Source organism: Budorcas taxicolor, chromosome 19 (assembly GCF_023091745.1).
Source record: "Budorcas taxicolor isolate Tak-1 chromosome 19, Takin1.1, whole genome shotgun sequence".
Classification (NCBI taxonomy): domain Eukaryota; kingdom Metazoa; phylum Chordata; class Mammalia; order Artiodactyla; family Bovidae; genus Budorcas; species Budorcas taxicolor.
The window spans coordinates 30,087,603-30,103,481 of NC_068928.1; the positions used below are offsets into that span (position 1 = coordinate 30,087,603).

A 15,879-nucleotide genomic window follows, 5' to 3' on the forward strand; every position below is an offset into this window, starting at 1 on the left:
TTGTGTTGAACAAGATAACTGTGAAATATGTTAAATCAGGACTATAACAGATACAGACAGAAAATGACAGGAACTCAACAATAGTGGGGGCTTCTCTGGTAGCTCAGTTGGTATAGAATCTGCCTGCAGTGCAGGAGACCCTGGTTCAATTTCTGGGTTGGGAAGATCTGCTGGAGAAGGGATAGGCTACCCACTCTAGTATTCTTGGGCTTCCCTTGCAGCTCAGCTGGTAAAGAATCCTCCTGCAATGCAGGAGACCTGGGTTCGATCCCTGCGTTGGGAAGATCCCCTGGAGAAGGGAAAGGCTGCCGACCTCAGTATTCTGGCCTGGAGAATTTCATGGATTGTATAGTCCATGGGGTCCCAGAGAGTCGGACACAACTGAGCAACTTTCACTTTCACTTTCAACAATAGTGGGAGAGTGGGGATACCACCCTCAGTCTTTGACAGATTAAGTAGGCAAAGAATGAGTTAGGGTAGAGAGGAGCTGAATAATATATTTCATGTGTCTGATTTAATAGATATATGTCAATTTTATACTCTATGAGAAGAAAATAATACCTTTTCTTAAAGAATTCATGAAACATTCACAAAAATTGATCATATATTGGCCCACAAAGGCAACCTAAGTCAAGTCTCCAAAGCAGAAATTGTACAGGCTCCATTCTCTGATCACAATACAATAAAACAGAAAATTAACGCAAAAGTTCAAACTGACAAACCCAAACACTTTGAAATTTAACAACTCTGCTACAGAAATCTTGGGTCAGACAGAAAAATCAGAGCTGAAATTACAGATCATTTAGGGCTTAACAGCAATAAGAACATTCCATATCAGCACTCATGGGACTGCACCAGAGACAAATTCAGAGCTAGAGACCTGATATTGTTGATAGAAAAGAGTAAAAATAAACAGACGGAAGACTCAAGCTCGAAAATTAGAAAAGAATAACGAACCAAAACAAAGAAAATTAGGAGGCAGAAATGAACAGATCCAAAAGCATAAAATAAAGATATGAAGGGATAAAAAGCTCTGATATGTAAAGAGTTAGTTATTTGAAAAAGAATGATGGGAATAAATTGATGATCCAAAAAATATTAAGACAAGATGTTAAGACTGAAAAAGAAATATAGTTTTCTGTATAGAGGTTTTTCGAGGGTATGTTACACTTTTAAGCTAATAAAGTTTCAAATGTTCAATGGACTTATAAAAAATGGAAATTACAAACTGAAATTAGAAAATGTGAATGAATCAATTTGTAAGGAAAATGTTGCCAAGTCTGAGAGGCAGAATACATAAGGATGTGGGCTCTAGTGCCAGCCTGCCTGGACTTGAATCCCATCTTCACCTGTTCGGCAAATTATTCAACCTCTCCAAACCTCAGTTTCCTTAACACTAAATCGGTGATGATAACAACATCTATCTCTCAAAGCTGTTGTTGTGCAGTCAGTGAAATGACAAGCCAATTCCCTACCACTGTGCAAACCAGACTCCCCAAAAGACAGCAGGCATTTTTCTTATTGCACTCTTTCAAACTTTCAAAGAACACATCTTTCATATGCTCTATTAATAGTTCCAAGGCATACAGAAAGATGAACAAGTGCACTTGATTTTACAGAATCATTATCTTGATACAAAAAGCCCTGCCATGTTCGCACAAAAGGGCAAATTTTCTTTATGAATACATAGGAATTAAATAAGATGGGATCCAATGTTGTAATGAATGAATGAGACACAAAAATGAAATAATGTATTTCCTAGGAATAGACAAATAGTTCAATAGAAAGCAATCCATTAACCCACTTCATCACATCACAAGGCAATTGTCATTGTGTTGACCAAGAAACGCTGTTTTTAATTATTTACCTAAAGAAGTAAGACATGGACAAAGAGTTGTGTTCAAGGTTGTTTGGTGTAAATTTATTGAACTTTAAATAATCTAAATACACATTAATAAGGGAATGTTTATATATATATGTATATAAACATTATGTTTAAGTCATATGTAGAAATACAGTATAGGTTATTCTATAGAAAGGGCTATTGTGAAACCATATAAAATATTTCAAAGACTATTTGAAAACATGAAAATATATTCAAGATATGTTGTCCATTAAGTATAAAAGAAACTGATTAAAAATAGAAAATAGTTACATATGTGGAAACTACACATATTTATCTTTGTGTGTATATATGTACATGTACATGTATGTATGAACATTAGGGTTGTTTCTTTTGTTACTGTAAAAATGCTACAGGGAATAATAACCTTATGCATTTGTTATTTAATGAAACTGTAATGATCAAATCACCATATTTTTCTCTGTTTTAAGCACCATAATCTGATTCTCACTTGTGCAAATGAGAAATGCAAATTGCTATTCATTGCGATTTAAGTTTGGGTGTGTATATGTGTGCATGTAAACATACACATAGTAATTTATCGGGGGAGGGAAACAAAAGAAAAGATAACAAAATATCATAATGGCTGTTTTACAATGGTTTAATTTTCTACCGCTGTAGATGCTTTTGCTTAATTTCAGTATGTGAAAAAAAATCAAATATTAGCAAAATATCTGAAGTGAGATTCAAACAAAAGGAAAAGCCCTGCCCTTGTAAACAAGCTATCTAAATTCAAGACATATATCCTGTTTGTAAACTCATGTGTTAAAAAAAAAAGATAATTACTTAAAATAAGATATTTGAGGGGTTTTTCACAGTGTCTGGAAATCAGCAAGTCAATAATATATCAATATTGATATATCGCAATGAAAATCATTGCAAAGATTAGTTTTTAAAGGTATGTGAAAGTGTTTAGCACAGAGCCTGGGGCATAGCTGGGTACCAGGAATTATTAACTGAACCTGAATCATCTCCCTTTCCTAGAAACACCTAGATTCTTAAATAGAAGATTAGAAGTGCTTCTCTCTGGGACTTCCCTGGTGATTCAGTGGTTAGGATTCCATGCTTCCAATGTGGGGGGTGCAGGTTCAATCCCTAGGCAGGGAACTAAGATCCCACATGCTGTTCAGGGCAGCCAAAGCTTTTTTTAAAAAGTGAGAAAAAAAAGAAGTATTTCTCTCTGCCACTCTCCACTGTTTAATCTGAGTTCTCTCATTACTTGCAACTGCTTTATTTGATGCTGCCATATTGTTTAAAAGCAAATAAGTAAATGACAATAACAACAAAAAACAGTGAAGCTGGTTTTCTCCTCGCCTCCGGAGGACAAGCAGAACAAACTACCCTTTATCTCTCTTCCTGGATTCTCTCTTCTTGGTTAAAATCCAGATCCAGGGTAGAATTGGTTCAGTGTCTGTCAAATAGTTTTTCCTTGGAAGTAACTTAATATTCTGCTTTGAGAAGGTAGAGGGTCTTCATGTGAGAAATGGTGGCTTCCTGCCCCAAACTATATTCCACTGGATAGAATCCTTAAGATCTTGCTCTGAACCAAAGGAATGATATAAATAATTCCATTGGTATGGGAAATTTTGCCTGGTGGTAGTACATAGGACGATTTGTCTTGGAAATAGCTAGAGACTAGAACTAAGAGAAATCTGGAAAAAAAGATATACTGTGGGCCTGGATTGAGAAGGTTGCCATATGAGGAGAATTTGGGCATTCACTGGATGGATATGGAAGATGAAGGGAGCGAAATGGTGAATGAGAACTGAAGTTTTGCTTTAGCTTTCCAAGCCCATGGAACATTAGTACCATGGACAGGGCTTGAGAAGCAGAGAATAAAATGATGAGCTCACTTTAGGATGCAATGGTTTGGGTTAAGAGCAGGAATTTCATGGTGACAGATATAAGCAGCTTAAAATCTAACCCCACAGACCAGATAGATCGCAGGTCAGAGGTGTAGACTTGAAACCTCTCAATCTGGGTAAGAAGATACACCCCAAGTCTTCGTGAAGACTCCCGAGCCTCATGACATACTAGTAATTAGAGAATTAAAGAGAAAAGGAGATCTAGTGAAAGAGCTTAAGGATGAGTAGCAAGAGGGTATAATGCCAAAGATAGGAAAGATGATTTCATCCAGGAAATGGAAGCAAACATAGACCTAAGAGGATGGCAGGGCTGTGACCCGTGGTTTAGATAAACTAAAGCTAAGACCTCATGCCTCCTCCTTCCTTTGCTTTGGTTGAAATAAGATGCACATACCAACAAAAAGCAAACATACAATGTTGAACTGAAGCAACAATACAATATTGAACTGTGTTTTGGTGGTAAGCCAAATCTTCATTCAGTTTTAGAAGCCTTGAACTCCTGACTTTAGCCAACTATGCTACTGCTAGTGCTAAGTCACTTCAGTCGTGTCCGACTCTGCGTGACTCCAGAGACGGCAGTCCACCAGGCTCCTCCGTCCCTGGGATTCTCCAGGCAAGAACACTGGAGTGGGTTGCCATTTCCTTCTCCAATGCATGCAAGTAAAAAAGTGAAAGTGAAGTTGCTCAGTCGTGTCTGACTCTTCGCGACCCCAGGTACTGCAGCCTACCAGGCTCCTCCATCCATGGGATTTTCCAGGCAAGAGTACTGGAGTGGGGTGCCATCGCCTTCTCCAAGAATCTCTCTAGTTTGCAGAAACTTGAGAAAGGAAGTCTCTGGGCTTTTGCTCTCTACAGCAACTATAACTCTATTCATTGTGTGGCTTGTTCAATCAATGTGGACTTTTGCATTAATTAAAACCAATGCTTTTGAAATCGCTGGCTGTGTCACTTATAGGCAGGACAGAGACCAGGATCCAGGACTCTGGATCTCAGGCAGTTGGTGGTTCATGTCAGCTTACTACCTCTCAGGACACACCCAGATACTTGTGTATAAAGACCCAGGACAAATTAAAGCTCTATAAGATGCAAGCACCTTACATTAGGGCATCCCTTTCCTGTCCAACCATGCCTGAACACCCTCCTCCCCTCAAAAAGATCTACTTTCTCTGCTCAGTTCTCTATCCCATGTATGTATATTTGCCAAGTGTCCCCTAGTCTCCATTCTTCTCCACCCCAACAAAGCCTCTGACGCTGGTCAGCCAGATCCACAGGTGTAGGTGGCTCGCCATGATGACAGAGGAAGCCCTAATGCAGAAAAAGAGAAACAGAAGCATCCGAGGAAGGACCCTGCCTTGTTTCTAGGGTATGCAAAGGCCTGAGTTTCTTGGAAGTGCTTCCTTTGACTCAGAGAAGCATAGCAGAGATCAACAGAGGTGCTGCTGTGTTGAAGAGACTACGTAATTCCTGAACTCGTCTTTAAAAAATTTTTTTCTGTGATTTTCAGGTGATCATCAGTATAACCATCCGATTTTAAGCAGCGCTACCCAGACCCCTACACATGGTGAGAGATGATTGAGAGCGTTCTGCATTCCATCCTCATCCCAAGGGGCTCCATCCTAGCTACTGATGCCGATTACGGCATCAAGCATGGTCACTGGCTCCCTGAAGCTAAGGTGGTGTGAGGAGCCAGGTATCCGCCCTCCTCTAGGGCCAAAGTGACTCACTCTCACTTTTAGATCATTGCCCCCCTAATGTCTGTCTCTGATATCAAAGTGATCTTCTGCCATGAAAGGGGAAGAGAAAGCCCCTTTCTTAATCCATTTCACTTATAATCTTGATCACTTCTTGCAGCCATAAATTCCATGTGTCCACAGCAAGGAGTGAACACTCTTCTTTGCCCAGGGCTACTTGTGGTGCCATTTAGGAATGACATGAGATGTGGGAAACTCTACTGATCCTCCCCCAAACTAATTAAGATTGGATAAAACTCAAAACCAAACTGGATGACTTGAGCTTTAGCTCCCAACAGAGGAAGAAACTAAAAGCTGCAGAGCATGAGTGTGTCAGCAAAGTGCCAGGGAGTTACGAAACCATGTTTCCCTCTTACGTTGTTCACACCCTCCCTTCAGATCACAACTTATCATTTGCAACTGCAGTGAAAAACTATTTTTGGTACATGCTCAAAACTTGATAGAATGCAAGACAGCCATGTAAATCATGAGCTATCAGTCATTCTTCTGTCTTGGCTGTTAAATAATGAAAACATCACTAAATTTTAGTGAGAGAGAAACTCAAAACAAAGATAAATTCTGCAGCTTGCCTGGCAGAGAGATCTACACCTCTCATGTCGGACTATGCTCTGTTTCTGCAGTAGAATTTGGAGAACAAAAGGGAACTATCTTGAGGTCCCCCTCCAGTGCTAGGCTCCTCATGAAAATATGTGATGACAGCAACAGTTTAATAAGGTGTTTCAAGTTGCAGGGTCTAGGAAAAAGTAGAACTGGGGGAAATCAGACTGCTCACACTGATCCGCTAAAAGAAGCTGGTACCACCAGTGATGTTGACAGTAGGAACAGGAAGAAGGGTTCAGCTAAGAAATATTTGGGAGAAAGAATTGGGAAGTCTTAGTTACTAACTGAATGTGGCTGGTAAGAGTCAATTATGAGTGAAATGGAGAGTCACGATCAATGAAAGAATGAAAGGTCTTATGAAAGCAATCTAAGAAATCAGGAAAGCAGCCAGTGTTGCTGGTGGGATGGAGCTGTTGATGGTGAGTTTGGATCGGGACATCGAGAGCTGGATATGACTATAGGATCTGCAAGGAAAATCATTCAGTAAGGCAGTTAGAAATACAGACATGAAGTCTGGAGGGAGATAACAGCCGAAGATGTAAGTTATGCTTTGGAAGCAACAACAGAAGTCTTGGGAGTAGGGGCAATCTGTGCGAGAAGGCTGAAAGAGAAAAGCAGAAGGCAGAAACAGAAAGCCTGGGGGACGCCCATGGTGATGAAGCAGCAGCAGGAAGAGGATCCAGAAAAGGCAAGCGAGGATGTCTGCTTGCTCAGTATCATTTCGAAAGACTAACTCTGAGTTGATATTCCCCAGAAGCCTACACTAGCGCAGCCTCCTGAATACAAATGGAGGAACCAATCTTTTTTCTTTTTTTTTTTTTTTGCCTTTATTTAATTTACTTTTGCCTTTTCATAATGTTCATGGGGTTCTCAAGGACAGAGTGACTGCTAAAGTGGTTTGCCATTCCCTTCTCCAGTGAACCACAGTTTGTCAGCCAGAACTCTCCACCATAACCCCATCCATCCTGAGTGGCCCTGAATGGCAGGGCTCATGGTTTCATTGAGTTACTCAAAGTTGTGATCCATGTGAAATTTTATTTATTGATTTACTGCTTTTTAATTGGAGGATAATCTTTATAGTGTTGTGTTGGTTTCTGCCATACAACGAGAATCAGACATAGTTATATATATATATTTATATATATGCCTTAATTATATATATCTCCCTCTTGATATTAACACATATATACAGAATATAGAAAAACAGTATTGATGAACCTATTTTCAGGGAAGGAATGGAGATGCAGATGAAGAGAATGGACTTAACGAGGACCCTTCCTTTCCGGTTCCTCTTCCTATCTTCTTCTGCCACCTGATGCGAGAACACTGAGGATAGATGAGACCCAGTACCTGCACTTGAACAGCTCGTGGCTCAGTGGAAGCAGGGTTTTCTCTTCATTCCTTCCTTGGATGTTTTACTTTTCCCAGGAGCTGGCAGAGCAACTCTCAAGAGAGGAGGCGACCTGTGTCTACTTGATTAGCCAATGGGCATTAACTGAATTCTTATTTTGGGCCAAGCACTGTGAAGGCATCAGAAAAACTGGAAAGCAAAACTTCTGCTGTCAAGGAGATGGCAATCTTTGGAGATCAACAAGACCAACTAGAGTCAGATGATGAAAGACCACATAGACACTAAACTGGCTGGTACTGGCCAGAAGAGCAACAGGGGCTTGAAGACCAGATGCCACTCGGGGCTGAAAAGATGTCATATTGTCACAGCAAAGAGTCTTAAGGGAGGGGAGAATTTGGATAGAGGAAGAGTAAGGAAACGATTGTGAGAGGAGAGACAGCGTGGGCGAGGGGGCAGAGGCAATCAATCACGGTGGAGGCAGAAAGCAAGGAAGGGTTGGCCTTGGCTCTGTGGCAGGTTTTGGAGAACAGTGAGGGGTAAGAATATCCAGAAACGTTGCATTTGGAAGTGGGTGAGCTGCGTGATGCCCTCGGTAGAAGAGAGATGCCCCACAAGCGGAGGAAGTTCGTTCTTCTCGAGCACGGCCCAAAGTGAAGACACAAGAGCTAAGGGGCTGGTGGCTCCTTCCCAGCTCTGGGTAGCGGTGCTCCTGGCTCCCTACCCACTCCACTCCCTGGCACCAGGGAGGCTCCATGCTAGGGAGGCTCTTTCTGTACAGCATGTTCTGATCACCCAGGGATGTAGAGCATCCCCCCACCCCCTCACATATGTACCGAGCTGGCGTGAATACCTGATCATTGGCTGGGCCTCCCTGGCTCCATCCCCAGAGTTGAGGGTACCGTGAGGGCGGGAAAGGATGGAGAAGCCAGGAGTTCCCTGTACTGAGATTGTCCTTGAACAAAGCCTAGAAGAGTTTCTCTTTGTCTCAAGGTTCATAGCATTCCCTTTGCTGGGGATGGGGAACCACAGTCCTCTGATACACTTGTCCAAAGTTAGAGCCTGCCCCTACTTAGGAGTCCCAAAGCAGGAGGGATGATTCGAGAGCCACCTAGCTGCCTCATTTCTGGGAATGGTACCACTGTTTCTCCAGCAATCCCTGTTGACTTCTTGCTGTACATCAAGTCATCCAAGCACCAAGGCATGCCTGTCTTCCTGCCCGGGCTCTCCATTCCTTTTTTCCCCGCATCTTCATGGCCACTCATCAGCTATACCTGCATTTTCTCTCCTCCATCCCCTGACTCCTGTAGTACTCCTAATCTGGCCCCCAGAGCCCAGACCAGCTCATTCACCTCATTAGTCATTCATCTCACTTCTCTTTGGTCTTTTTCCCCCGTGTCTTCCCCTCCTTCTTTTCTCCAGGTCTGGCATTGAACAGTCTCCCTTCTCTCTCTTAGACTTTGGAACCTCAAGGTTCTGTCTCAAGGAATGGAAGGAGAAAAACAGAATGACACGCTAGACATTTTGCCTACATTCTTTCCTCCAGCAGTTAAGAGATGGCTAGGGGGGATTCAGAGGAAGGAACTGTAATAAGAGGAAATAGCTTTGCAGCTCACAGTGCCTTGTCACGAGCAGGGCTTGGAAGAGCCAACGGTGGAAGGGGTGGTTTGAGAGGTGAAATGACCCATGGACAGCATGGGTTGGAGTCTCAGTGGAGCTAGGTCCTGGACCCAGTCTTAAGGGTACACAGATGAGATCAGTCACTCTCCCTTCTTCTCCTTCAAACTTCGATTTTTCTGAGCCTGAGAACTAGTTTGCCTAATACTATTCACACCAAAATGAATGATTTTATGACCCACCTCCTCAGCTCCACTGGGCTTCCATTTTCATCTGACAGCCCAGTGATGTACTGGGAGAGTCTGCCATTCAAGGAAGGGTGACCTGTCATTATGGCCAGTGCAGCCAAAAGCTCCTGCCCCCTCCGGCTTGCTGGCCACTGGAGCTGAGCAGAGGGAAATCAAGTCACCAGATCATCTGTGTCCTAGCACAGGGTCCCAGGAAAGCAGGATGGGCTCAAGAGTTGGAACCTGGACACATTCCTCCTGCCTGCCCCTGCAAAATTTTGTCCCCACTAACACCATGACCCCTCCCTTTTTTTGCAGAGAAGCCTCGGATGAACAACATCCTGACATCGGCCACTGAGCCCTATGACCTCTCCTTCTCACGCTCCTTCCAGAACCTGGCCCACCTGCCCCCATCCTATGAGTCTGCAGTGAAGACCCACCCCAGCAAGTACTCATCCCTGAAGAGGCTAAGTAAGTGGGACATTTTCCCAGGGCTGGGGGCTGCTTCCAAGGCCTCCATGACATCTTCTGGTGTCTCACTCTCTTGCCCCACACCTGAGGGCATGGGGTGGGGTCCCAAGAACAAAGAGAAAGTGGAAGAAGAGAACAAACAAGTCCCTCGTTTTTGTTTTTTAGAGCGTGAGTCCTTCTTCTCCCTCGGTAGAGAGGAGGCCAAGGGATCCTCAGACCCACATTCCCATGGGAGGCAGTGGTTTACACCACATTAACTGCAAGAGAAAGCCTTCCCCCAGCCTCACCCCACACCTACCTTCTTCAAACCGTGGGCCTCCCTTGCTCTCTGTCTTGGAGTAAAAGTGATCAATGCCAGAGCTTTCTCTGAGGCTCTTCCCAGAGACCTCGGCTTATGGGAGGGCCTATAAACCAGCTCTCTGCCTAACTCCATCAGCGCTGTCTTGGGAACCTGAGACCCGTGCACACATCCCATTTCACGAGTTAAGCCCAGGTCATCCCATGGTCCCAGCTCTGCCATTTGAGTCTGGGGAGGCTCTTGAGACTGACATGTTTCAGACGTTACAATATCAAGAAGGTATATGGTAGGAGGAGTCCTCTCTTCTAGCTTTCCAACTCTTGGACCTTTTGCCCCCACTGCCCAGTGAGTCTGTTTTGATGACCACCCAGCTACAGGGCCGAGCATGCACTTGAAGGTACAGAGTGACCTACTGTGATAGCAGTTCAGCTCAGGAGACAACCTTGGCCACCTCCAAAGTGGCACAGTTGAGTTTCTATGGTTAAATGTGGGGAATCCCACATTCTGCAGAGATCTGGAAGACTGTCTGTAGGAAGCCTCACTCCTCACCTGTAGGGTAAGGCAGGATCATCCTGGGTGAGTTCAAGGGTGAGCTTCGGGATCGAGGGAAAGGCGGAGCATCTGAATAAGGTGCACATATGGGGTTGCCCTGGGCTGCTCGTCCTGTGGGCACAGGCGAAGCGTGTGTAGACTTGATCCTGTGCCATGTGTTGGCTTCCCAGGCATAGGCTGTTATTCCAGAGAAGGTGTTAGTATGTTCCTAAGTAACCAGGAACCATTTCCACAAGTGCTTCCTGGATGGAGCATCCTGCTTTATTCTAGCAGGAGGCTGGTTCTCAACCCTGTTTCCTTGGACAGAGGTTCTGAATCTCATCAGAAAGCTGCTGGCTGCTACCTGGGAGTTTCAGCAAGATCCAGGGAGCTCTTCTGTTTTGGGACCATGGTATGGCAGAAGCAGTCCTGGAGCAGGAGTTCAGGGTCATGGGCTTGCCATGGAGTTGGCTCTGAACTCCACAGGGACCTTGAGGGAGTCCCTTAACCCCAGAGTGGGTCCAAGAAGTAGGAGCATCAGCAGCGCCTGGGAGCTTGTTGGAGAAGTAGGCTGATTTGCAGACCCACCCCAGAGCCAGGTCTGAATCAGACTCTGCATTTAACAAGACCCCTGAGGGCTTCCCCGCTGCTTCCATCAGTAAAGAATCTGCCTGCAATGCAGGAGACCAGGCTCAATCCCTGGGTCGGGAAGATCTCCTGGAGAAGGAGATGGCAATCCACTCCAGTATTCTTGCCTGGAGAATCCCATGAACAGAGGGGCCTGGTGGGCTACAGTTCATAGGACTGCAAAGAGTTGGACCCGACTGAGCGACTCAGTCAAGCCAGCCCAAGGACTGACTTGCACCCGCAGTGGAGAAGCACAGCGTCGACCCCTCTGGGCTGCATCACTCCAACGCGTTCCTGGCTGCAGCACTGCGGTGTCCCCCTCAGCTCACTCCTCTCTCTCTTGCTCTCACCCTGTCTCTCCCCTGCAGCCGACAAGGAAGCTGACGAGTACTACATGAGACGGCGGCACCTGCCTGACCTGGCCGCCCGCGGCACCCTCCCCCTCAACGTCATCCAGATGTCCCAACAGAAACCGCTGCCTCGCGAGCGACCCCGCCGGCCCCTCCGGGCCATGTCGCAGGACCGGGTCCTTTCCCTGGAGCGAGGCCTGCCGGACGACTTCGGCCTGCCCTACGACCGCCTCCTCTCGGACGAGCAGCTGCTCTCCACCGAGCGCCTGCACTCCCAGGACCCGCTGCTGTCCCCGGAGCGGACGGCCTTCCCCGAGCAGTCCCTGGCGCGGGCCATCTCGCACACGGATGTCTTCGTGTCCACGCCTGTGCTGGACCGCTACCGCATGACAAAGATGCACTCGCATCCCAGTGCCTCGGATAACTCGTACGCCACCCTGGGCCAGAGCCGCACGGCGGCCAAGCGCCAGGCCTTCGCCTCGCGCAGACACAACACCGTGGAGCAGCTGCACTACATCCCGGGCCACCACACCTGCTACACAGCCAGCAAGACAGAAGTGACCGTGTGAGCGGCGGGGGCCCGGGCTCGGCAGGGGCCTGGACGGAGCCCCTCCCCTCGTCCTCTCTTGTTGGGGCTCGGGGTGGGCCGCCTCTCCCAGAAAGCCATACTCCTGGGACTCGGCTGGTGGCCTGGCACAGCGCGTGCGCAGACCTGGGATCTAGAGGGGTCACCCTCACTGTTCCAGAAGAATCGGAGGGGACGGAGGAGAGGGGCGAGGCCCCGGTCTCCCTCCCCTCCCCCACTGTCACCAAGTCCCTTTCAGTCCCACGTCCCCCTCCCCCTCCTGGGGGGCTCAGCTGCAGGTCCGTCCGCCAAGAGACCCTGGCCGGAAGCTGTGTGCCCGGATGTGACTTGGCCGATGGGCTGACTGAATAGGCTCCACGGTCTCTTTCACTCACCTAAAACCGCATCACAGAAATCTTCTTAGTGCCTAAAAACTGCCTGCTCGCTCTCTCAGAGCCAGGGAGCTGCTGTGTCCATAAGCACAATAATGATTCTCTTCTGCCCGCTGGAACTCTCTGGTCCCCACTGGGTGGCCCTTCTCTCTGCTGACTCCCCTGTGACCCTCCCCCAAGCCCCAGGACCTGGAGGGTGTTCCCTTCCTTCAGCTGCCGCCCCAAGGTTGGGAACCCCGCCCCTTTCCGGCTGGATGCCCCGCCCACAAGACCCCGCCCCACCCACAAGGCCCTGCCCCGCCCCCAGCCCTAGACTCCGTCCCTGGATTCTCTGGGGCTTCCGTCTGGTCATTCCAGAACAGAGTAGGGATGGGGTGCAGGGGCTTTTGGGGTGGCTCTCCCCAGCAACCCAATGATCTCCACACTTCCTCCAGGCCTCCAGGTCTGTCTGAACCGTGACCTGCCACTCTGGCCTGCCTTCCCCTCCCTGGCTCTTCTCCCAAGAGGCTCTGCCCCCTGGCCCGAGAGCAGCTGTGGGGAGGCCACTGTGACACCTTGGGCCTCGAAGGCTGGCCATTCCTCTAGCCCAGGGCTCCCGCCACACGCACCAGGCAGGACAGAGGCACTGGCTACTAGGTGGACAGCTCAGCCCCAGGCAGAGGAGGACCCCAAGCGGTTGTTCTGCACCTCGACCTCTCCACTCTCTGCATCACTGACTCCCCACCCCACCACCCCCGACCTTTGTGCTTGGCCCCGTCTCTGTTTAAACCTGCTCTCTGCCAGTTTCCACTCCTGCCGCCACCCTGTCCCCCTCGCCCCACATCTCCCATCTTCCTGCAGCTTCAGGACTCTCTCCTGGCTGCTGCTTCTTTCTCCAGTGTCTCCTTCGGATCTACCGGACAGAGGCCAATTAGCAGACGCAAATAATGGTACTCCAGGCTATTGGTCTGGGGGCTAACTGGGTACCTCCACAGAGCTCCCCTACAGGGGGCATTTGGCCTCAGGCACATCCATGCCCTCAGCTCTACTGGGGGTTGCCCCCACCCTCGCAGCCCACCTCAGCCTCTTCTCTGCCTCCAAAGGGTGCGGGGGTGGGGGTGGGGGCAGGTGGGGGTGGACAGGGTGTGACACCCACCTGGAGAGCAGACAGTGAACAAAGTAGCATCTACTACCAGAGACCAGAGCCTGGTGGGGGGTAGGGGGAGAGAAGGCTCCATTCTCTGGGCCAGGATACCTCCCTGGGCTGGAGCTGGGGGAACTGGCTTCAGACTATTGGGCAAAGGTATAATACTACGAATGTGACAGCCGCCGCAGTCAGACTCCAAAAGCAATGACTTTAAACGAGCTTTTAGATTCCCCAGTTCCGCACACAACATGTATGACCCTTTAAAAAGCAGGGGTGGGGCAGGGAGAACGCCCCAGGGTCAGCCCTGGGAATTTTTAATCTAATCAACAGAGAAATCAATTGACTGATTCCTCCTACTTTTTCAAGAATTCCAAAGCTCTTGTCCTCCCCTCCCTACCACAGTGCTCACCATCACAGGAATCACGAGGGGCACTGAGGCTGGGGGTGATGGACACTGCCCTGAGATCCCCAAGGGAGCAGTGTCACTGGGGCTGTGAGGCTGTGAGGTCAGGGATAACTCTCTGCTTCCCTTCTTGACAAACACATAAACCGTCTCAAGGGCTGGTCCCTAAGGGTTTATGAAGTTTGCTCCAGAAGATGAAACTAAGAGGGCTGGGCTGGAAGGAATCAGCTACTCCTGGAAAGGAACATGTGTCTGTCACAGCCGTTCCCCTCTGCCCACTGGTCTCTGATCCAGTCCTTGGCCACTCCCCTTGAAGGCTGGTGCAAAGCCAGGAAAGGACATGGGTGGGTGTGAATCTACACACACACAGACCTGAACCAGAAACTGGTTCTCATTCCTGTCTGCAGCATCCTCTCTGCACCAAGTTCTCCAGCCCTCAGGGCAATGATGCTTCTCCCTAGCCATGTGTGTCTGTCTGGGGTCTGTTTGGTAGGTTGATTCCAAACCATTTCTCATCCCAGCATTCCTGCCGTCCAGTTTAAAACCCCTGGTTGTTGGTTGGATCAAAAAATTTCTATTTGATCCTTTACTTCTTTGTAATGATTCTTCTGCTTCACCCTTGAGTCTGGAAGGAGGGAGGGAAGGAAGGAAGAAAATAAGAGAAAAAGGTCTACAGACGAGCTCCAATTCAGTCCCCTCATTTCAGGATCCATACAGTGATGTCTTAACTGGGACACAGCAATATCTGGTTTATCAGTCGTGCCATCCATGTTTGTAGGAAGAGCAAAGCTGCATTACTGGACAAGTTCTTTTAGCAGAGAGGAGAGAGTTCTGGGGCTGGAACCCGGGTGTCCAGACTTCCAGCACCACCAGGCTGGTGGCCACTACCCCACAAGGAAGGGCTGGCCCTTCCCCGACAATGGAAGCCCTGCTCTCCCACTAAGGGTAGCCCCAAGTCTGATGTTTCCCTCGGTTTGTCTGGCTCTCTGAGTCTCCATTGCTCTGCTGGGGAAACACTGGGGTCTGCATGGGTTCTCTCCTGCCCTGAAGGTTTGTGCTGGTCAGCTTGGCCTTTGATGGCAGCCGAGCTCTCACTATCTGTCATGCCCTTCTACCTTTCCTGCCTCGCTTCCTCCAGTGAACTCCTGGCTCCGGGAGCTCGTAAGTGACAAATGCTTTCCCAAGAATTCCTTTAATCCCCTAAATGGACTTTTACCCACAGGGCTCCCCAGTGTCTTGGGTGATGGGCTTGCCTTCTAAAAAGCTCCCACCGTTCTCTTCGTTCAGATGTCTCCTCCCCTCTTTCCACTCTCAGCCCCAAACTGACCTCACTCTTCCATGCTCGTTCAGCCCTTCCTCCTCTCATCTCCCTGGCCCGGGTCTTCTTTCATTTACCTCTCTCCATCCCCAGTTTCTTTTCCCTGGTCCTGCTGCACTATCCTGTGGTTCTAAAATGTGGAGCTCTCAATGAAGACAGTCCCAGAATGAGACATTCTTCAGGTCTCTGTTGGCCTCATTGGTTAATCCTTCACCTCCTGCCATGGGATATCCCATGGGATAAAGGATGGAAACTACTCTGTCAGAGGCATCATAGGCAAAGACTGGCTTTGGTTCCTGCAGCTGGCACATCCCTGAAGCCCCTGCCCTGGCTTGCCACTAGCCCAGAGGCTCCTGCTCTGGCCAAAGATTCATATCCTCGAGGGCTCTCGGCCACTGTTTCATCTCAGTTATGCCTGTCCTGCTTGTGTGTATCATAGACCTCTCTGTCTCCAAAAGATGAGAGAGCCTCATGACTGTCTGAGCTT

General features: G+C 48.0%; 1 protein-coding gene across 1 annotated transcript in view; it reads left to right on the plus strand.

The window, feature by feature from the left end:
- SHISA6 (shisa family member 6) overlaps window positions 1-12,157 on the plus strand; it is a 258,955-nt gene extending 246,798 nt beyond the window's left edge. The window contains exons 4-6 of the mRNA XM_052658601.1: window positions 5,273-5,329; window positions 9,630-9,782; window positions 11,607-12,157. Of these exons, the coding sequence (XP_052514561.1) occupies window positions 5,273-5,329; window positions 9,630-9,782; window positions 11,607-12,157 (761 nt within the window). The remainder of the gene's footprint in view (window positions 1-5,272; window positions 5,330-9,629; window positions 9,783-11,606) is intronic.
- Window positions 12,158-15,879: the final 3,722 nt, after the last annotated feature.